This window comes from Punica granatum, chromosome 3 (genome assembly GCF_007655135.1).
Source record: "Punica granatum isolate Tunisia-2019 chromosome 3, ASM765513v2, whole genome shotgun sequence".
NCBI lineage: Eukaryota > Viridiplantae > Streptophyta > Magnoliopsida > Myrtales > Lythraceae > Punica > Punica granatum.
The window spans coordinates 6,361,930-6,384,188 of record NC_045129.1 but is presented as its reverse complement, the minus strand read 5'-3'; the positions used below and the strand labels follow the sequence as shown (position 1 = coordinate 6,384,188).

Genomic DNA, 22,259 nt, shown 5'->3' with positions numbered 1-22,259 from the left:
ATGAAATTATTGTGCCTCTAGGTAATCTTGCGAATATGCCAGTAGATTGTTCTACAGTGCAGTAAATTCGCGCCTCTTATAATAATCATGCATCAGAATTACTGCTTAGTGTTAGTAAACAGCCGAGGGATGTCTCTTAAGTTTATTACCACATTCTTCACTCTTTTATATTGATGTTTGCGTGACTGACTTCCTGCGGTAAATGGTACTACCGTTCAGTAGCTTGCTACTACATCTAGATCTCTCCTGTCAATAATACCACAACTCTGTTTTCATATTCTCTTACAATAGCCTGCGGGATCTTTGCCGCGAGAGGCAGATGCTGAGCAAGCAGATGCAGAAGAAACTCTCTACAATAGACAGGGAGAGGCTCTTCCTCACGTGGGGCATTGGCTTGGACATGAAGAACAGGAGCTTGCAGTTGGCCCATCGCCTTTTGACCCGCACGGATGACATCGACCACGTATCTGAAAGTGCCTCTATTGTGGCGATGCTTGTGGGGCTCGTCCCTGCAGAGGAAACCCCGAAGGAAATGTTCGGCCTGAACTTTGCGCCTCGGGGATCAGGCAGGAGATCAAATGTCTTCAGAAAGAGAGTGTTATCTCTACTGTGAGGTCGGCGGCCCAAGTCTATCTCCTTTATGTTTGACAATACAATATCGGTTCGTCATGCCTCGACGATCGGTACAAGTTAAATATAGGTTTAGAAAGACTCAGGCGCTTGTCTTCCGAGTTGTCTCTGTTGCAAGTTAGATCTGTAAGTCACGTTTCTTGGCTATCCTATTAACAGGCAGAGTGTTCTTCGGCCTGTGATTATTGATGTGGTTGGTAACATTTGTACAAAAGAAAGGCTTTGTAAATTTACTGGAGATCGGAGACTTGTGGCAATTGAAATTTGATCCTTTAAAGTGTTTCAGCTTTCTAAATTCTACTTGAACCCATTAGCAGATATGGTTGGTATAAGCTTTCAGAAAAAGCCTTCTGAGGAAACTGCAAACGAATTTGATAACTGATAAATTGCATCTCAAGCCTATGCATTACAATCCGATTATTCAATCATGAAACCGAAACCGGCACGAACTTTGAAGATATATAGTTGGTAAAAAAAAATGGATGACTGCCGGCCCCACTGGAACAGCCCAACCACAGCACAAATCCATCGGGGCTTATTAAACAAACGGAAATCAGGCTTTACCTATCACAGATTAAAGAGAGCAAAGGTATTGTCTCCTCTAAGATCAGCACGGGAACTTATAGAGTATGGCTCCTCATCTTCGCTATCCTCCTCAGCCATTTGTTCCGAAGCATCCTTACCCTCGTCATGTTCTTCTGGCGGCCCCTGCAAACACAAACAACATACGACTGTGTCAATTGACATGGAAAAATTGTCGATTCCAAGAAAAGAAAGATTCAATGGACAAAGTGTACTTAGTGATGGATCTATCCAGTATTGTTATTGCAGCTACTCGATAAACAATTGGGAATTGAAGACATGAAAGATTCACTCTGTAAGTTGCTTTTGGTGTTGAATTTGGCCCTGGAAACTTCGGAAAATGGTCATTTTTAATCCGAAAACTTTTGCAAAATCGATTGTTGTTTCAAGACATTTCGGCTGGGTGCAAAAATAGCAGCATAAGGTGCAAAGTACTTTTAACATACCTGGACTTCGATGACTTGGCAATGCTCCAGTTTTTTCTCAGAATCCCTGAAAAATTCATTGGGCATATTTGTGAGAATAAGTTCCTCCAGTGACTCGAGATGCTTCAGACTATCGATCCCTTCGAATGGAAGGTTTGGACACTTTCGAATTTCGAGCTCTTTAAGTTTATGCATGCTGCCTGGCTCCACAGTCAACTTCGTCAGTTCGGTGAGTTGCCAGAGCTTCAAAACCCGGAGGCTCGGGAATGCATCCTTTGAGCACCTCATTTCCGTACCTACGTATGATTTGGCTAAGAGGCTCAAGGTTCTCAGTTGCTGTAACTGCCCGAGGTTGTGCATCGGGTCCTCTGAAAACTCGGACTTGGACAGCGTGAGGAACTTGAGGCATGAAGGCAGCTGGTTTGCTTCCACATTTTGGAATCTCCCGCGCAGGTACAGGTCGAACAGATTGCGAAGCTCGGGCATGGAGGGAAGGCTAGGCGGGGGCGACTCCTTATTCTTCTCTTTTTCTGTTTTGGTATTCGACTCCTTATCCTTTTCTTTATCTGTTTTGGTCTTCGACTCCTTATGCTTTTCAATCATGCCCAGCTTCAGAGACTGAAGATTGGTCAGCATGGGAACCCACCGGGCTATATTGTTCCCTAGCTTGTAGCTCCACTGGGAGATGATCCCGAGCTTGGTAAGGTGTCTCAAGGACTTCATCAGGCCATTCACTAAGTTGTCATCAATGCTGCTCACATATAGCCCAGTCAAGGTTCGAGGTCTGGTAAGAACCCTGAGCTCGTGCAACGTTTGAGGATCGATGGATCAACGGGAAACCCATTCAAGTAGAGGTGCCGGAGGCTCTTAGACTTCCGAAGGGAAACCGGAAGGACTATATTGGTGTTCTTAATGTCCAAGGTCTCCAGTTGTGGGAGATCGCCGATGGAGTTGGGTAATGAATCAAGGACCGTCGACCTCAACCCGAGGTACTTCAAGAGGACTAACCTCTCGATAGCGCCGGGCAAGTAGGGCTTGTAAACACCTTCCAGGTCGAGTACCCTTAGGAGCCGGTGACTGTTGTGCGAAGTCACGGCTCGGAGCAACTTACCTAGGTCTCTGGTGAGGATTCCCTTCCGGGTGTAAAAGGAATTGAAGGAACGCATTCGCTTGATGTAGTAAGGGTCCGACCAGCCGAAGCTCTTGATGTTGGAGTATTCCGTGAGCCAACGGACGCTGGACTGCCGCCTTTTGAACCTGTCCGATTCCGCCTGAGTTGGCCCGGAATCTTTTGGCTTTTGGTCGTGGATGTGGAGGAGGCCAAGGGAGACCGCTTGGGGACGGAACATATCATAGATAGGTGTCACCACTTGGCACGTCCTTGGGGTCCCGTCGGGCTTCCAACTCACCACTTCGACCATGTTGCTCAGTATCAGGTCCTCCAGATACTTCTCCCCCCGGTCTTCGGGATTCATGGGGAGCCCGTCATCGCACTGACCCATCAGCAACTCCTCGCCAAGCCATAACCGTATTATCCTTCGTACCGGGATTGGCGTAGCTTTAGGGAAGAGGGTCAAGTAAAGGAAACACGGCTTTTCTTCCGGCAGCAAGTAATTGTAACTCAAAGTGAGTATATTGTAACTCAAAGTGAGTATGTCGTTGGAACTCTGTACTCTCTTGATCACGTGTTGCCAATTCTTATTCTCGCGACTAAGGTTCATCAATAGCCCGCCTAGCAGAACGACATTGAGGGGCAAGCCCCCACTCGCTGGGAAGATCTTGTCCCTGATGTCCTTATCCTGCAAGTTGATTTCCGAGCTACGCACTTTCTCCTTAAAGAGCTTCACAGTGTCCTCCTCCCCCAAATTATTTAGTTTGATCTTACTGTCAGCTTTATCTGCCATTGGCGAGCTTCGGGTCGTGACCAGGACACGGCCTTTGTTGTAGAAGGGAAGGGACCACATGAACGCATGCCAGGAATCAGTGTGGTCGTAATCATCCAACACTATGAGGTAACTCTGGTCATAAAGTTCCTTCTGGAGAGCTTGCTCCACCTCCCCGTCGTCCATGTGCTCACTGTTCCTCAACACCTGTTTTGAGATCTGCTTCAGGACCGCGTACCTTATATCTTTGAGTGCACGATCATCCGAGACGTGTGTACCCAGGCTCGGCATGGGAAATGCTTCTTGATTTCCGGTAGGTTGTAAATCCTCCAGGCGAGGTATGTCTTCCCCGACCCTTTTTCACCGACGACCGCACAGCAATGGAGCCACTTATCACCATTATGGATGACCCGGTCGCGAGCAACACAGAATATGCTAGTGTTCTCAGCTGTGTCTTCTTGGTCGGCATTGACTCTCCTCCACCGGTCGTAGTACTGGTGGCGCCCTTCGTTGGGGATGGAATACCTCGAATCAGTGCCAGCCCCTTTTGAGTCCAGGTGTTGGTCCTCAAGTACCCGAGTCACGTTGCTGAGGAAGAGCCTCATCTTCCGCAAGAGGATGCCCTTCCACAACAGTGGCTCGAGCACGTCGAGAACAGGTACGATAGTCACCTGCTCCGAATGGACCATCCGGCGGAAGAAAATGTCGATGTTGTCCTCGGCCTCGTAGAGGACCCGCAGGAGGCGATCTGTCCACTCAATATGGCTTTCCTTCTTGCCCTCGTCCTTCAAGAACTCATAGACCCGTTTGAGCTTTGGGATCACTTTGTCGACCTGACTCTTCAGCGCGGGGCACACCTCCTCCTCGGCCGACTTGAGCTTCCTCAGCTTCTCTATCATTATCACCACCACGGCATCAGCCACTATATAAATTGGCTGACTCTTCAGCACGGGGCACACCTTCCCCATATTTTTTTGGCTAATATCTCTCTCCATTTATTCACCGAAAGCAAGCTCTCTTTTCTCTATTTCCCTTTTCTCTTCTAAGGTTGCAGGTTCTTCTTTGCTGCTGGGAATTAGGATCCTTGGGTTACCTTACTTATAGTCCTCAACTGTGTGTCGATAGGTTCTTTCCGTGAGAGGATGATCATATACGCGCAGCACAATGTAGCTACCAACCTTGCTTCCATTCATGATTCCTAACCTTGGCTTGTGTTCCATAACTATCAAAAAGAGAAAACCCAAGTGAACGAATGAGAGAAAGAGATCGACCCAGGCTTTACTCTGGACCCAAGTAAAGCTAAGATCCACCCCGTGGAAAATGTTCCCGAAGAATATCGGTCTGATTGTCTCTGAAGCCTCAGCTTGAAGAGATGAATAAAAGAGAAGCAATTTCTGAGACATTTCTACTTTGTTATATTCCAAGAAAGCATGATTCCTATGTTTTGCTTGCATAAAACCATGTCCGGAATCTCCATTTCGCTCTTTCTTCGTTGAGGAGAACAGAATAATCTAATTTCGGGTTTTTATCCTTTACAAGATATCTCACTGCATTTCAATATCTCACTTCATTATTTTCCACAATAACGTGATAAAAAAGCAACCAATCATATCTTTATCTTATATATAAAGCTAGTCGCAGAGCACGTGTATTGCATGGAATAAAACGTGATTATATTATATTTTTATTATGTAAAATATTGTTATAAGTTATTAAAAATATTAATTTAAAATCAATAACAATTTACTATATTACTATTATATATAAGACTAATAGTAATATCATTTTACGAATAAGATAATGAAAAAATTGGTACGTTAATACAAATAAAATAGGTGAAAAAAATTATAAAACTCATGTCCGCCGCTTTGAAAAGAGATTATGCATTAAAAAAAAATTCCAACCTTGTTACATTATGTCTTACGTTAACTATATACATAAAATGGAGAATCCAAAAATTTTACAAAAGTTTACATGTAGAAAAGCAAAAAGGTTGAAAAACTCACATTCACATCTAATGATAGACGTACCAAAATAAGGTCGTGTGCATACGAAAAATTAAGAATTCGCATTTAATGGTAGCAATATTTTTTTAGAGACAAATCGGGTAGGTCCGCTATTTGTATATAAATAAAACAATATATCTATATCTATCTATATATATAAGAATATATCATTTGATTTGCTTTTTTAAAAGCAAATATGATCTTACGTAATTTATTTTATTGGGATCTTTTCATAAAATACTTTTAATATAAAATAAAAAAATTCAGAAAATAATGACGGTTCCCAAAAGTCTATATCTATAGCTATATTTATATGTTTTAAAAAATTAAAACCTTCCTCTTCTAAAAGAAGTTTAAAATATCAAGAAAATAACCACAGTCCCACCAATATATATTTATATTTATATGTTTTAAAAGCTTAAATACAAGGATTCGTTTTATAAAAAAAGAAAAAAACCGAGAATGATGACTAATTCCATAAATATATATTTATATTTTTAAAATTTAAAAATTTGAATTTTTTTTTCAAGAAGGCTAAAAAGATCTAGAAAATAATAACCGGCCCACAAATCTACATCTATTTATTTTAAAAAATTAAAAACCTTGTTTTATGGGGATAAGGCTCTCAAAAATTCGATAAAATTTCATTCAGAAACCGAGCGAGGCCATCTGGCTACACAACTCCGCTTTATATTTTATACAGATAGAGATGTACATTTCTTGAAAGGTTGATATTTCCAAACTTATAATCTTGTTGAAACAAATAAATATGGATTGATTTAAGCGGTTGGACGCTTATTTTCCTCAAAGAAGGTTTCGGATTTGAGTCTTCATTATATATAATAACATACATTAATTTCTAGAAAGGTTGATATTTCAAAACTTAAAATCTTGTAGAAATGTCTCCCACTTTCTTTGTTTTCTTTCTTTTTAGCATAGATCCAACAATTGACATTGTATCCATCACTCAATGATAAGGAATTGGAACATAAGGCAAACGTTTCCACTATCTGTAGAACTATTCGTGGAGCCCACGCGTTGCATAAAATAATACACCAATCTAAAAAGAAATTACAATTAAAAATTTAAAAGAAAACTCCTTCGAGAATCAAAAGTGAAACAAAAATAATAAAACAAACAAACAACCTTCACATTTAGTCGTAGACGAACTTACTTTCTGAGAACTTGCGTATAGGAATAGCCTTTCTAGAGATAAAATTCATATCACCAATCTTGAGAAAGAATATGAGAAAACAAGTAAAAATTAGAGAAAAATATATAAAAAAGGAAAAATTATGATAAAAATGAGAGAAAAAATAAAAGTATAAATTTAATCAACTCACTTGCATATATTTCAAGAGCTCAATTCTAGTTGTAGACGTATTATTTGAGAGCTGAATAGGCCCGCGTGCATGTTTGTGATAATTCATGTTTATAACTATAACTATCATTCATAATCTACATAAAATATAATCAGATTTGTTTTCCTTTTTGGGTGAACAAATCTGATTTATTTTTTGGAAAGAAAATATAATTCACACACACACACACACACACACACACACACATATATCTAATCTATTTTTTAAAAATGGATATCTATAAAACATATTATGTATTTATACTTTTTCTTCCTATATATACTGAAGGTTGTCCACATAATCATATATTAATATATTTATATTATGTATAAATATATATATTAATATTATTTTCATGTTAATATTGATGTAATCAAAAATTAATTTTTCTTTTACAAAATTCAAGATTATTGTATAATGTCTATACATATAATAAAGTCTTCCCATTTATTTCAAATACATTATGTTATATAAATTATAAAAATTAAAGAAATCAAGAAATCGGATTTTATGATGAGATATCTTTAAAAAATATTTTTTGTTAAAATAATTCCGAAAATAAAAATAAAGAAATAAAAACCTAGAAACTCATTTCAAAAACATATGCTACTATATACTTAATTTTGATGTTAATATTGATGGGATAAAATATTAATTTTTATTTAAAAAATTCAAGATTATCAAATGATATCTATTAATCTATAGACATAATAAAATCATCTCATTTACTTCAAATACATTATGTTATATATATAAATTATAAAAATTAAAGAAATCAAGAAATTGGATTATATGATTAGTATCTTTAAAAAATAATTTTTGTTAAAATAATTCTGAAAATAAATAAAATAAATAAAAACCTAGAAAACTCCTTTCAAAAAATACATATTAATATATACTTATTTTGACGTTAATATTAATGTGATGAAATATTAATTTTTATTTTAAAAATTCAAGATTATCAAATAAAATCTATACATATAATAAAATCTTCTCATTTATTCCAAACAAATTATGTTGTATAAATTATGAAAATTAAAGAAATCAAGAAATTGAATTTTATGATGAGATATTTTTAAAAAAATAATTCGAAAAATAAAAAAAATAAAAATAAAAACCTAGAAAATTCCATTTAACAAAGAAGGTGAGGGACATAGGACCAATGCAGGAGGATCCTGAAAGCCCTGATCATTGGCAGTTACAGTTCAGGAAGATCCAGAAGGAGATTATTGAGCTCTGGGATGCGTGCAATGTTTCATTGGTTCATCCGACTTACTTCTTCTTGCTCTTCAAAGGTGACCCTGCAGACTCCATTTACATGGAGGTGGAACTTAGGAGACTGTCTTTCCTCGAGAACACATTTGATCGGGGGAGTCAAACTCTGGAAGGCGGTCACACTCTGAGCGCGGCATCAAGGTATTGACTCTAGAATAAGCAAGAAAGATTGCTTCATGAAATGACTGTGCATCTAGGTAATCTTGCGAATATGCCAGTAGATTGCTGTACAGTGCAGTAAATTCGCGCCCCTTATAATAATCATGCATCAGAATTACTGCTTAGTGTTAGTAAACAGCCGAGGGATGTCTCTTTAAGTTTATTACCACATTCTTCACTCTTTTATATTGATGTTTGCGTGACTAACTTCCTGCGGTAAATAGTACTACCGTTTGGTAGCTTGCTACTACATCTAGATCTCTTCTGTCAATAATACCACAACTCTGTTTTCATATTCTCTTACAATAGCCTGCGGGATCTTTGCCATGAGAGGCAGATGCTGAGGAAGCAGATGCAGAAGAAGGTCTCTACAATAGACGGGGAGAGACTGTTCCTCACGTGGGGTATTGGCTTGGACTCGAAGAACAGGAGCTTGCAGTTGGCCTGCCGCCTTTGGACCCGCACAGATGACATCGACCACATATCTGAAAGTGCCTCCATTGTGGCGATGCTTGTGGGGCTCGTCCCTGCAGAGGATGCCCCGAAGGAAATGTCCGGCCTGAACTTTGCGCCTCGGGGATCCGGCAGGAGATCAAATGTCTTCAAAAAGAGAGTGTTATCTCTACTGTGAGGTCGGCGGCCCAAGTCTATCTCCTTTATGTTTGCCAATACAATATCGGTTCTTCATGCCTCGGCGATCAGTACAGGTTAAATACAGGTTTAGAAAGACTCAGGTGCTTGTCTTCTGAGTTGTCTCTGTTGTAAGTTAGATGTGTAAGTCACGTTTCTTGGCTATCCTATTAACAGGCAGAGTGTTCTTCGGCCTGTGATTATTGATGTGGTTGGTAACATTTGTACAAAAGAAAGGCTTTGTAAATTTACTGGAGATCGGAGACTTGAGGCAATTGAAATTTGATCCTTTAAAGTGTTTCAGCTTTCTAAATTCTACTTGAACCCATTAGCAAATAGGGAGTGGTTGGTATAAGCTTTCAGAAAGAAGCCTTCTGAGGAAACTGCAAACGAATTCGATAACTGATAAATTGCATCTCAAGCCTCTGCATTACAATCCGATTCTTCAATCATGAAACCGAAACCGGCAGGGAAACATAAAATAAAATGGATGACTTGGCACAAATCCATTGGGGCTTATTAACAAACGTAAATCGGGCTTTGCCTATCACTCAGTAAAGGGAGCAGAGGGATGGACTCCACTAAGATCTGCACGGGCACTTATAGAGGATGGCTCCTCGTCTTCCCCATCCTCCTCGACCATTGGGCGCTCGGTTGAGACCAAAGCATCCTTACCTTTGTCATGATGTTCTTCTGGCTGCCAATGTTAACATAAACAATATACGACTGTGTCAATTGACATGGAAAAAATTGTTGATTCCAAGAAAAGAAAGATTCAATGGACAGAGCATCGTTGGTGATGGATCTCTCTATCCGGTATTGTTATTGCAGCTACTCGATAAACAATTGGGAATTGAAGACACAAAATATTCACTCTGTAAGTTGCTTTTCGTGTTGAATTTGGCCCTGGAAACTTCGGAAAATGGTCATTTTTAATCCGAAAACTTTTGCAAAATCGATGGTTGTTTCAAGACATTTCGGTTGGGTACCTGACTTGAAAGAAGCGATATCATAAATAGCAGCACAAGGTGCAAAGTACTTTTGACATACCTGGACTTCGATGACTTGGCAAGCCTTCGGTATTTTCTCAGAACTCCTGACAAACCCCTCGGGCATATTTGTGAGAATAAGTTCCTCCAGCGACTCGAGATGCTCCAGACCGTGGATCTCATCGAATGGAAGATTTGGACATTTTCGAATTTCGAGCTCTTTAAGTTTAGGCATGCAGCCTTTCTTCAAAGTCAACTTCGTCAGTTTGGTGAGTTTCCAGAGCTTCAAAACCCGGAGGCTGGGGAATGCACCGTCCGAGCAACTCATTTCCTTACCTACATATGAATCGGATAAGAGCCTCAAGGTTCTCAGTTGCAGTAACTGCCCGACGTTGTGCATCGGGTCGTCCAAAAACTCAGACTTGGACAGCGTGAGGAACTTGAGGCATGAAGGCAGCTGGTTTGCTTCCGCTTTTTGGAATCTCCCGAGCAGGTACAGGTCGAAGAGATTGCGAAGCTCGGGCAAGGAGGGAAGGCTAGGCGGGGGCGACTCCTTATCCTTTTCTTTGTCTGTTTTGGTATTCGACTCCTTGTCCTTTTCAATCATGACCAGCTTCAGAGACTGAAGATTGGTCAGCCTGGACACCCACCCGGCTATATTGTTCCCACGGTTGCCGCTCCACTGGGATTTGATCCCGAGCTTGGTGAGGTTTGTCAAGGACGTAATCAGGACATTCACTAAGTTGTCATCAATGCTGCTCACATATAGCCCGCTCAAGGTTCGAAGGTTTGGTAAGAACCCTGAGCCAATGTAACGTTTGAGGATCAATGGATCAACGGGAAACCCGTTCAAGTAGAGGTGTTTGAGGCTCTTAGACTTCCAAATGGAAACCGGATGGACTATATTGGTGTTCTTAATGTCCAAGGTCTCCAGTTGTGGGAGATCGCCGACGGAGTCAGGGAGTGAATCCAGGACCGTAGACCTCAATCCAAGGTACTTCAAGAGGACTAACCTCCCGATGGCTTGGGGCAAGTATGGCTTGTAAACACCTTCCAGGTCGAGTACCCTTAGGAGCCGGTGACTGTTCTGCGAAGTCACGGCTCGGAGGAACTTACCTAGGTCTCTGGTGAGGATTCCCTTCCGGGTGTAAAAGGAATTGAAGGAACGCATTCGCTGGATGATGTAAGGGTCCGACGAGCTGAAGCTCGTAATGTTGGAGTTTTCCGCTAGCCAACGGACGCTGGACTGCCGCCTTTTGAACCTGTCCAATTCCGCCTGAGTTGGCCCAGAATCTTTTGGCTTTTGGTCGTGGATGTGGAGGAGGGCAAGGTCAACCGCTTGGCGACGGAACGTATCATAGAGAGGTGTCACCACTTGGCACGTCCTTGGGGTCCCGTTGGGCTTCCAACTCACCACTTCGACCATGTTGCTCTGTATCAGGTCCTCCAGATACTTCTCCCCCCGGTCTTCGGGATTCACGGGGAGCCCGTCATCGCACTGACCCATCAGCAACTCCTCGCCAAGCCATAACCGTATTATCCTTCGTACCGGGATTGGCGTAGCTTTAGGGAAGAGTGTCAAGTAAAGAAAACACGGCTTTTCTTCCGGCCGCAAGTAATTGTAACTCAAAGTGAGTATGTCGGTGAGACTCTGTTCTCTCTCGATCACGTCATGCCAATTCTTAGTCTCACGACTAAGGTTCATCAATAGCCCGCCTAGCAGAACGATCTTGAGGGGCAAGCCCCCACTCGCTGGGAAGATCTTCTTCTTGATGTCCTTATCCTGCAAGTTGATTTCCGAGCTACGCACTTTCTCCTTAAAGAGCTTCACAGTGTCCTCCTCCCCCAAATTTTCTAGTTCGATCCGCCGGTAATCAACTGCAAGTGCCATGTACTGGCTTCGGGTCGTGACCAGGACGCGACCTTTGTTGGACTCGGGAAGGGACATCAGCAACTCATATAAGGAATCAGGGTCGTCGTAATCATCCAACACTATGAGGTACCTCTGGTCATAAAGTTCCTTCTGGAGAGCTTGCGTCACCTCCTGGTCCTCCATGTGCTCGCTGTTCTTCAACACCTGTTTTGAGATCTGCTTCAGGATCGCGTACCTTATATCTTTGAGTGCATGATCAACCGAGACGTGTACCCAGGCTCGGCATGGGAAATGCTTCTTGATTTCTGGTCGGTTGTAAATCCTCCAGGCGAGGTACGTCTTGCCTGACCCTTTTTCACCAATGACCGCAATGCAATCGAGCGAGTCATCGCCAGTAATGAGTCGATCATTGATGACCCTGTCGAGAGCACCACGGAATATGCTAGTGTTCTCAGCTGTGTCTTCTTGGTCGGCATTGACTCTCCTCCACCGATCGTAGTACTGGGGGCGCACTTTGTTGGCGATGGACGAGCTCGAATCTGGGCCGGCCCCTTTTGAGTACAGGTGTTGGTCCTTAAGTACCCGAGTCACGTTGCTGAGGAAGAGCCTCATCTTCTGGAAGAGGACGCCCTTCCAACACAGTGTCTCGAGCACGTCGGGAACAAGTGTGATAGTCCTCTGCTCCAACTCGACTATCCGGCGGAAGAAAATGTCGATGTCGTCCTCAGCCTGGTAGAGGACCCGCTGGAGGCGGTCCGTCCACTCGGTATGGCTTTCCTTCTTGCCCTCGTCCTTCAAGAACTCATAGACCCGTTTGAGCTTTGGGATCCCTTTGTCGACTTGACTCTTCAGCGCGGGGCACCCTGCCTCGGCCGACTTGAGCTTCCTCAGCTTCTCTATCATTATCACCACCACGGCATCAGCCACTATATCTCTCTCCATTTATTCACCGAAAGCAAGCTCTCGTTTCTCTATTTCCCTTTTCTCTTCTAAGGTTGCAGGTTCTTCTTTGCTGCTGGGAATTAGGATCCTTGGGTTACCTTGCTTATAGTCCTCCACTGTGTGTCGGTAGATTCTTTCCGTGAGAGGATGATCATATACGCGCAGCACAATGTAGCTACCAACCTTGCTTCCATTCATGATTCCTAACCTTGGCTTGTGTTCCATAACTATCAAAAAGAGAAAACCCAAGTGAACGAATCAGAGAAAGAGATCGACCCAGGCTTTACTCTGGACCCAAGTAAAGCTAAGATCCACCCCGTGGAAAAAGTTTACGAAGAATATCGGTCTGATTGTCTCTGAAGCCTCAGCTTGAAGAGATGAATAAAAGAGAAGCAATTTCTGAGACATTTCTACGTTGTTATATTCCAAGAAAGCATGATTCCTATGTTTTGCTTGCATAAAACCATGTCCGGAATCTCCATTTCGCTCCTTCTTCGTTGAGGAGAACAAAATAATCTAATTTCGGGTTTTTATCCTTTACAAGATATCTCGCTGCATTTCAATATCTCACTTCATTATCTTCCACGATAACGTGATAAAAAAGCAACCAATCATATCTTTATCTTATATATAAAACTAATGGCAGAGCACGTGTATTGCACGAAATAGAATGCGATTATATTATATTTTTATTATGTAAATTATTGTTATAAGTTGTTAAAAATAATAATTTAAAATCAATAGCAATTTACTATATTACTATTATATATAAGACTACTAGTAATATCATTTTACGAATAAGATAATGAATAATTTGGTACGTTAATACAAATAAAATAGGTGAAAAAATTATAAAACTCATGTCCGCCGCTTTGAAAAGAGATTATGCATTAAAAAAAAATTCCAACCTTGTTACATTATATCTCACGTTAACTATATACATAAAATGGAGAATCCAAAAATTTTACAAAAGTTTACATGTAGAAAAGCAGAAAGGTTGAAAAACTCACATTCACATCTAATGATAGACGTACCAAAATAAGGTCATGTGATTACAAAAAATTAAGAATTCGCATTTAATAGTAGCAATATTTTTTCAGAGACAAATCGGGTAGGTCCGCTATTTATATATAAATAAAACAACATATCTATATCTATCTATATATATAAGAATATATCATCTGATTTGCTTTTTGAAAAGTAAATATGATCTTGCGTATTTATTTTATTGGGATCTTTTCATAAAATACTTTTAATATAAAATAAAAAATTCAGAAAATAATGACGGTTCCCAGAAGTCTATATCTATATCTATATTTATATATTTTAAAAAATTAAAAATTTCCTCTTCTAAAAGAAGTTTAAAACATCGAGAAAATAACGACAGTCCCACCAATATATATTTATATTTATATGCTTTAAAAGCTTAAATATAAGGATTCATTTTACAAAAAAAGAAATAGAAAACCGAGAATGATGACTAATTACACAAATATATATTTATATTTTTAAAATTTTTAAAATTTAAAAATTTGAAAAAACTTTTTCAAGAAGGCTAAAAAAGTCTAGAAAATAATAACCAGTCCCACAAATCTACATCTATATATTTAAAAAAAATTAAAAACCTTGTTTTTAAGAGATAAGGCTCTCAAAAATTTGAGAAAATTTCATTAAAAAAACCAAGTGAGGCCATCTGGCTACTCAACTCTGCTTTATATTTTATATAGATAGAGATGTACATTTTTTGAAAGGTTGATATTTCCAAACTTATAATCTTGTTGAAACAAACAAATATGGATTGATTTAAGCGGTTGGACGCTTATTTTCCTCAAAGAAAGTTTCGGATTTGAGTCTTCATTATATATAATAACATACATTAATTTCTTGACAGGTTGATATTTCAAAACTTAAAATCTTGTAGAAATGTCTCCCAGTTTCTCCGTTTTCTTTCTTTTTGGCATAGATCCAATAATGGACATTGTATCCATCACTCAATGATAAGGAATTGGAACATAAGGCAAACGTTTCCACTATCTGTAGAATTATTCGTGGAGCCCACGCGTTGCATGAAATAGTACACCAATCTAAAAAGAAATTATAATTAAAAATTAAAAAGAAAAATTCCTTCGAGAATCAAAATTGAAACAAAAATAATAAAACAAACAAACAACCTTCATGTTTAGTGTAAACGAACTTACTTTTTGGGAGCTTGCCTATAGGAATAGCCTTTCTAGAGATAAAATTCATATCACCAATCTTGAGAAAAAATATGAGATAACAAGTAAAAATTAGAGAAAAATAAGAAAAAGGAAAAATTACCATAAAAATGAGAGAAAAAAATCAAAGTATAAATTTAATCAACTCACTTGCATATATTTCAAGAGTTCAATTTTAGTTGTAGACGTATTATTTAAGAGCTGAATAGGTCCGTGTGCATGTGTATGATAATTCATGTTTATAACTGTAACTATCATATATAATCTACATAAAATATAATTAGATTTGTTTTCCTTTTTCGGTGAACAAATCTGATTTATTTTTTGAAAAGAAAATATAATTCACAATTATATATATATATATATCTAATCTATTTTTTTAAAAATGGATATCTATAAAAACATATTATTTACATATACTTTTTCTTCTTATATATAATGAAGGTTGTACACGTAACCATCTATTAATATATTTATATTATGTATAAATATATATATATATATATATATTATTTTCATGTTAATATTGATGTGATCAAATATTAATTTTTATTTTACAAAATTCGAGATTATTAAATAATATCTATACATATAATAAAGTCTTCCCATTTATTTCAAATACATTATGTTATATAAATTATAAAAATTAAAGAAATCAAGAAATCGGATTTTATGATGAGATATCTTTAAAAAATATTTTTTTGAAATAATTCAGAAAATAAAACTAAAGAAATAAAAACCCAGAAAACTCATTTCAAAAACATATCCTACTATATACTTAATTTTGATGTTAATATTCATGTGATGAAATATTAATTTTTATTTAAAAAATTCAAGATTATCAAATGATATCTATACACTTAATAAAATCGTCTCATTTACTTCAAATACATTATGTTATATATAAAAATTATAAAAATTAAAGAAATCAAGAAATCAGATTATATGATTAGATATCTTTTAAAAAAAATTGTTAAAATAATTCTGCAAATAAATAAAAACCTAGAAGACTCCTTTCAAAAAGTAAATACTAACATATACTTATTTTGATGTTAATATTAATGTGATGAAATATTAATTTTTATTTTCAAAATTCAAGATTATCAAATAAAATCTATACATATAATAAAATCTTCTCATTTATTCCAAAAAAAATATGTTGTATAAATTATGAAAATTAAAGAAATCGAGAAATTAAATTTTATGATGAGATATCTTTAAAAAATAATTTTTTATTATAAATAATTGGAAAAATAAAAACCTAGAAAATTCCATTTAACAAAGAAGGTGAGGGACATAGGACCAATGCAGGAGGATCCTGAAAGCCCTGATCATTGGCAGTTACAGTTCAGGAAGATCCAGAAGGAGATAATTGATTCATCGGACTTACTTCTTCTTGCTCTTCAAAGGTGACCCCGCAGACTCCATTTACATGGAGGTGGAACTCAGGAGACTGTCTTTCCTCAAGAACACGTTTGATCGGGGGAGTCAAACTCTGGAAGGCGGCCGCACCCTGAGCGCGGCATCAAGGTATTGACTCTAGAATAACCAAGAAAGATTGCTTCATGAAATTATTGTGCCTCTAGGTAATCTTGCGAATATGCCAGTAGATTGTTGTACAGTGCAGTAAATTCGCGCCTCTTATAATAATCATGCATCAGAATTACTGCTTAGTGTTAGTAAACAGCCGAGGGATGTCTCTTAAGTTTATTACCACATTCTTCACTCTTTTATATTGATTTTTGCGTGACTGACTTCCTGCGGTAAATAGTACTACCGTTCAGTAGCTTGCTACTACATCTAGATCTCTTCTGTCAATAATACCACAACTCTGTTTTCATATTCTCTTACAATAGCCTGCGGGATCTTTGCCGCGAGAGGCAGATGCTGAGCAAGCAGATGCAGAAGAAGCTCTCTACAATAGACAGGGAGAGGCTCTTCCTCACGTGGGGCATTGGCTTGGACTCGAAGAACAGGAGCTTGCAGTTGGCCCATCGCCTTTTGACCCGCACGGATGACATCGACCACGTATCTGAAAGTGCCTCTATTGTGGTGATGCTTGTGGGGCTCGTCCCTGCAGAGGAAACCCCGAAGGAAATGTTCGGCCTGAACTTTGCGCCTCGGGGATCAGGCAGGAGATCAAATGTCTTCAGAAAGAGAGTGTTATCTCTACTGTGAGGTCGGCGGCCCAAGTCTATCTCCTTTATGTTTGACAATACAATATCGGTTCGTCATGTCTCGACGATCGGTACAAGTTAAATATAGGTTTAGAAAGACTCAGGTGCTTGTCTTCCGAGTTGTCTCTGTTGCAAGTTAGATCTGTAAGTCACGTTTCTTGGCTATCCTATTAACAGGCAGAGTGTTCTTCGGCCTGTGATTATTGATGTGGTTGGTAACATTTGTACAAAAGAAAGGCTTTGTAAATTTACTGGAGATCGGAGACTTGTGGCAATTGAAATTTGATCCTTTAAAGTGTTTCGGCTTTCTAAATTCTACTTGAACCCATTAGCAAATAGGGAGTGGTTGGTACAAGCTTTCAGAAAAAGCCTTCTGAGGAAACTGCAAACGAATTTGATAACTGATAAATTGCATCTCAAGCCTATGCATTACAATCCGATTCTTCAATCATGAAACCGAAACCGGCACGAACTTTGAAGATATATAGTTGGAAAAAAAAAATGGATGACTGCCGGCCCCACTGGAACAGCCCAACCACAGCACAAATCCGTCGGGGCTTATTAAACAAACGTAAATCAGGCTTTACCTATCACAGATTAAAGAGAGCAAAGGTATTGTCTCCTCTAAGATCAGCACGGGAACTTAAAGAGGATGGCTCCTCATCTTCGCTATCCTCCTCAGCCATTTGTTCCGAAGCATCCTTACCCTCGTCATGTTCTTCTGGCGGCCCCTGCAAACACAAACAACATACGACTGCGTCAATTGACATGGAAAAATTGTCGATTCCAAGAAAAGAAAGATTCAACGGACAAAGCGTACTTAGTGATGGATCTATCCAGTATTGTTATTACAGCTACTCGATAAACAATTGGGAATTGAAGACACGAAAGATTCACTCTGTAAGTTGCTTTTGGTGTTGAATTTGGCCCTGGAAACTTCGGAAAATGGTCATTTTTAATCCGAAAACTTTTGCAAAATCGATTGTTGTTTCAAGACATTTCGGCTGGGTGGAAAAATAGCAGCATAAGGTGCAAAGTACTTTTAACATACCTGGACTTCGATGACATGGCAATGCTCCAGTTTTTTCTCAGAATCCCTGAAAAATTCATTGGGCATATTTGTGAGAATAAGTTCCTCCAGTGACTCGAGATGCTTCAGACTATCGATCCCTTCGAATGGAAGGTTTGGACACTTTCGAATTTCGAGCTCTTTAAGTTTATGCATGCTGCCTGGCTCCACAGTCAACTTCGTCAGTTCGGTGAGTTGCCAGAGCTTCAAAACCCGGAGGCTCGGGAATGCATCCTTTGAGCACCTCATTTCCGTACCTACGTATGATTTGGCTAAGAGCCTCAAGGTTCTCAGTTGCTGTAACTGCCCGAGGTTGTGCATCGGGTCCTCTGAAAACTCGGACTTGGACAGCGTGAGGAACTTGAGGCATGAAGGCAGCTGGTTTGCTTCCACATTTTGGAATCTCCCGCGCAGGTACAGGTCGAACAGATTGCGAAGCTCGGGCATGGAGGGAAGGCTAGGCGGGGGCGACTCCTTATTCTTCTCTTTTTCTGTTTTGGTATTCGACTCCTTATCCTTTTCTTTATCTGTTTTGGTCTTCGACTCCTTATCCTTTTCAATCATGCCCAGCTTCAGAGACTGAAGATTGGTCAGCATGGGAACCCACCGGGCTATATTGTTCCCTAGCTTGTAGCTCCACTGGGAGATGATCCCGAGCTTGGTAAGGTGTCTCAAGGACTTCATCAGGCCATTCACTAAGTCGTCATCAATGCTGCTCACATATAGCCCAGTCAAGGTTCGAAGGTCTGGTAAGAACCCTGAGCTCGTGCAACGGTTGAGGATCGATGGATCAACGGGAAACCCATTCAAGTAGAGGTGCCGGAGGCTCTTAGACTTCCAAAGGGAAACCGGAAGGACTATATTGGTGTTCTTAATGTCCAAGGTCTCCAGTTGTGGGAGATCGCCGACGGAGTTGGGTAATGAATCAAGGACCGTCGACCTCAACCCGAGGTACTTCAAGAGGACTAACCTCTCGATAGTGCCGGGCAAGTAGGGCTTGTAAACACCTTCCAGGTCGAGTACCCTTAGGAGCCGGTGACTGTTGTGCGAAGTCACGGCTCGGAGCAACTTACCTAGGTCTCTGGTGAGGATTCCCTTCCGGGTGTAAAAGGAATTGAAGGAACGCATTCGCTTGATGTAGTAAGGGTCCGACCAGCCGAAGCTCTTGATGTTGGAGTATTCTGTGAGCCAACGGACGCTGGACTGCCGCCTTTTGAACCTGTCCGATTCCGCCTGAGTTGGCCCGGAATCTTTTGGCTTTTGGTCGTGGATGTGGAGGAGGCCAAGGGAGACCGCTTGGGGACGGAACATATCATAGATAGGTGTCACCACTTGGCACGTCCTTGGGGTCCCATCGGGCTTCCAAGTCACCACTTCGACCATGTTGCTCAGTATCAGGTCCTCCAGATACTTCTCCCCCCGGTCTTCGGGATTCATGGGGAGCCCGTCATCGCGCTGACCCATCAGCAACTCCTCGCCAAGCCATAACCGTATTATCCTTCGTACCGGGATTGGCGTAGCTTTAGGGAAGAGTGTCAAGTAAAGAAAACATGGCTTTTCTCCCGGCCGCAAGTAATTGTAACTCAAAGTGAGTATGTCGGTGAGACTCTGTTCTCTCTCGATCACGTCATGCCAATTCTTAGTCTCACGACTAAGGTTCATCAATAGCCCGCCTAGCAGAACGATCTTGAGGGGCAAGCCCCCACTCGCTGGGAAGATCTTCTTCTTGATGTCCTTATCCTGCAAGTTGATTTTCGAGCTACGCACTTTCTCCTTAAAGAGCTTCACAGTGTCCTCCTCCCCCAAATTATCTAGTTTGATCTTACTGTCAGCTTTATCTGCCATTGGCAAGCTTCGGGTCGTGACCAGGACACGGCCTTTGTTGTAGAAGGGAAGGGACCACATGAACGCATGCCAGGAATCAGTGTGGTCGTAATCATCCAACACTATGAGGTAATTCTGGTCATAAAGTTCCTTCTGGAGAGCTTGCTCCACCTCCTCGTCGTCCATGTGCTCGCTGTTCCTCAACACCTGTTTTGAGATCTGCTTCAGGACCGCGTACCTTATATCTTTGAGTGCACGATCATCCGAGACGTGTACCCAGGCTCGGCATGGGAAATGCTTCTTGATTTCCGGTAGGTTGTAAATCCTCCAGGCGAGGTACGTCTTCCCGGACCCTTTTTCACCGACGACCGCACAGCAATGGAGCCACTCACCACCATTATTGATGATCTTGTCGCGATGATCACGGAATATGCCAATTTTCTCGGCTGCGTCTTCTTGGTCGGCATTGACTCTCCTCCACCGGTCGTAGTACTGGTGGCGCCCTTCGTTGGGGATGGAATACCTCGAATCAGTGCCAGCCCCTTTTGAGTCCAGGTGTTGGTCCTCAAGTACCCGAGTCACGTTGCTGAGGAAGAGCCTCATCTTCCGCAAGAGGATGCCCTTCCACAACAGTGGCTCGAGCACGTCGAGAACGGGTACGATAGTCGCCTGCTCCAAATGGACCATCCGGCGGAAGAAAATGTCGATGTTGTCCTCGGCCTCGTAGAGGACCCGCAGGAGGCGATCCGTCCACTCAATATGGCTTTCCTTCTTGCCCTCGTACTTCAAGAACTCATAGACCCGTTTGAGCTTTGGGATCACTTTGTCGACCTGACTCTTCAGCACGGGGCACATCTCCTCCTCGGCCGACTTGAGCTTCCTCAGCTTCTCTATCATTATCACCACCACGGCATCAGCCACTATATAAATCGGCTGGCTCTCCCTATCCCTCTCCATTTATTCACCAGAAGCAAGCTCTCTTTTCTCTATTTCCGTTTTCTCTTCTAAGGTTGCAGGTTCTTCTTTGCTGCTGGGAATTAGGATCCTTGGGTTACCTTACTTATAGTCCTCAACTGTGTGTCGATAGGTTCTTTCCGTGAGAGGATGATCATATACGCGCAGCACAATGTAGCTACCAACCTTGCTTCCATTCATGATTCCTAACCTTGGCTTGTGTTCCATAACTATCAAAAAGAGAAAACCCAAGTGAACGAATGAGAGAAAGAGATCGACCCAGGCTTTACTCTGGACCCAAGTAAAGCTAAGATCCACCCCGTGGAAAATGTTCCCGAAGAATATCGGTCCGATTGTCTCTGAAGCCTCAGCTTGAAGAGATGAATAAATGAGAAGCAATTTCTGAGACATTTCTACTTTGTTATATTCCAAGAAAGCATGATTCCTATGTTTTGCTTGCATAAAACCATGTCCGGAATCTCCATTTCGCTCCTTCTTCGTTGAGGAGAACAGAATAATCTAATTTCGGGTTTTTATCCTTTACAAGATATCTCGCTGCATTTCAATATCTCACTTCATTATCTTCCACGATAACGTGATAAAAAAGCAACCAATCATATCTTTATCTTATATATAAAACTAATGGCAGAGCACGTGTATTGCACGAAATAGAATGCGATTATATTATATTTTTATTATGTAAATTATTGTTATAAGTTGTTAAAAATAATAATTTAAAATCAATAGCAATTTACTATATTACTATTATATATAAGACTACTAGTAATATCATTTTACGAATAAGATAATGAATAATTTGGTACGTTAATACAAATAAAATAGGTGAAAAAATTATAAAACTCATGTCCGCCGCTTTGAAAAGAGATTATGCATTAAAAAAAAATTCCAACCTTGTTACATTATGTCTTACGTTAACTATATACATAAAATGGAGAATCCAAAAATTTTACAGAAGTTTACATGTAGGAAAGCAAAAAGGTTGAAAAACTCACATTCACATCTAATGATAGACGTACCAAAATAAGGTCGTGTGCATACGAAAAATTAAGAATTCGCATTTAATGGTAGCAATATTTTTTCAGAGACAAATCGGGTAGGTCCGCTATTTGTATATAAATAAAACAACATATCTATATCTATCTATATATATAAGAAAATATCATCTGATTTGCTTTTTGAAAAGCAAATATGATCTTACGTGATTTATTTTATTGGGATCTTTTCATAAAATACTTTTAATATA

General features: G+C 40.1%; 3 protein-coding genes across 3 annotated transcripts; all 3 read right to left on the bottom strand.

Annotated features, from left to right (window-relative positions):
- Positions 1-249: 249 nt before the first annotated feature.
- On the bottom strand, positions 250-4,488 carry LOC116200316 (putative disease resistance RPP13-like protein 2). Its single transcript, XM_031531176.1, has 3 exons — positions 4,046-4,488; positions 1,659-3,875; positions 250-1,338 (listed from the first exon to the last, which is right to left on the bottom strand). The coding sequence occupies exons 1-2, from the start codon at positions 4,486-4,488 to the stop codon at positions 2,408-2,410; spliced, it is 1,911 nt and encodes a 636-aa protein (XP_031387036.1). The 3' UTR covers positions 250-1,338; positions 1,659-2,407.
- Positions 4,489-8,677: 4,189 nt separating this feature from the next.
- On the bottom strand, positions 8,678-12,840 carry LOC116199013 (disease resistance protein RPP13-like). Its single transcript, XM_031529302.1, has 2 exons — positions 10,002-12,840; positions 8,678-9,648 (listed from the first exon to the last, which is right to left on the bottom strand). Exons 1-2 carry the CDS (start codon positions 12,753-12,755, stop codon positions 9,499-9,501), a joined length of 2,904 nt encoding a protein of 967 aa, XP_031385162.1. The 5' UTR covers positions 12,756-12,840; the 3' UTR covers positions 8,678-9,498.
- A 4,414-nt stretch (positions 12,841-17,254) lies between these two features.
- LOC116199012 (putative disease resistance RPP13-like protein 3) lies at positions 17,255-21,253 on the bottom strand. The gene is made up of 2 exons (XM_031529301.1): positions 18,200-21,253; positions 17,255-17,879 (listed from the first exon to the last, which is right to left on the bottom strand). Exons 1-2 carry the CDS (start codon positions 20,996-20,998, stop codon positions 17,739-17,741), a joined length of 2,940 nt encoding a protein of 979 aa, XP_031385161.1. The 5' UTR covers positions 20,999-21,253; the 3' UTR covers positions 17,255-17,738.
- Positions 21,254-22,259: the final 1,006 nt, after the last annotated feature.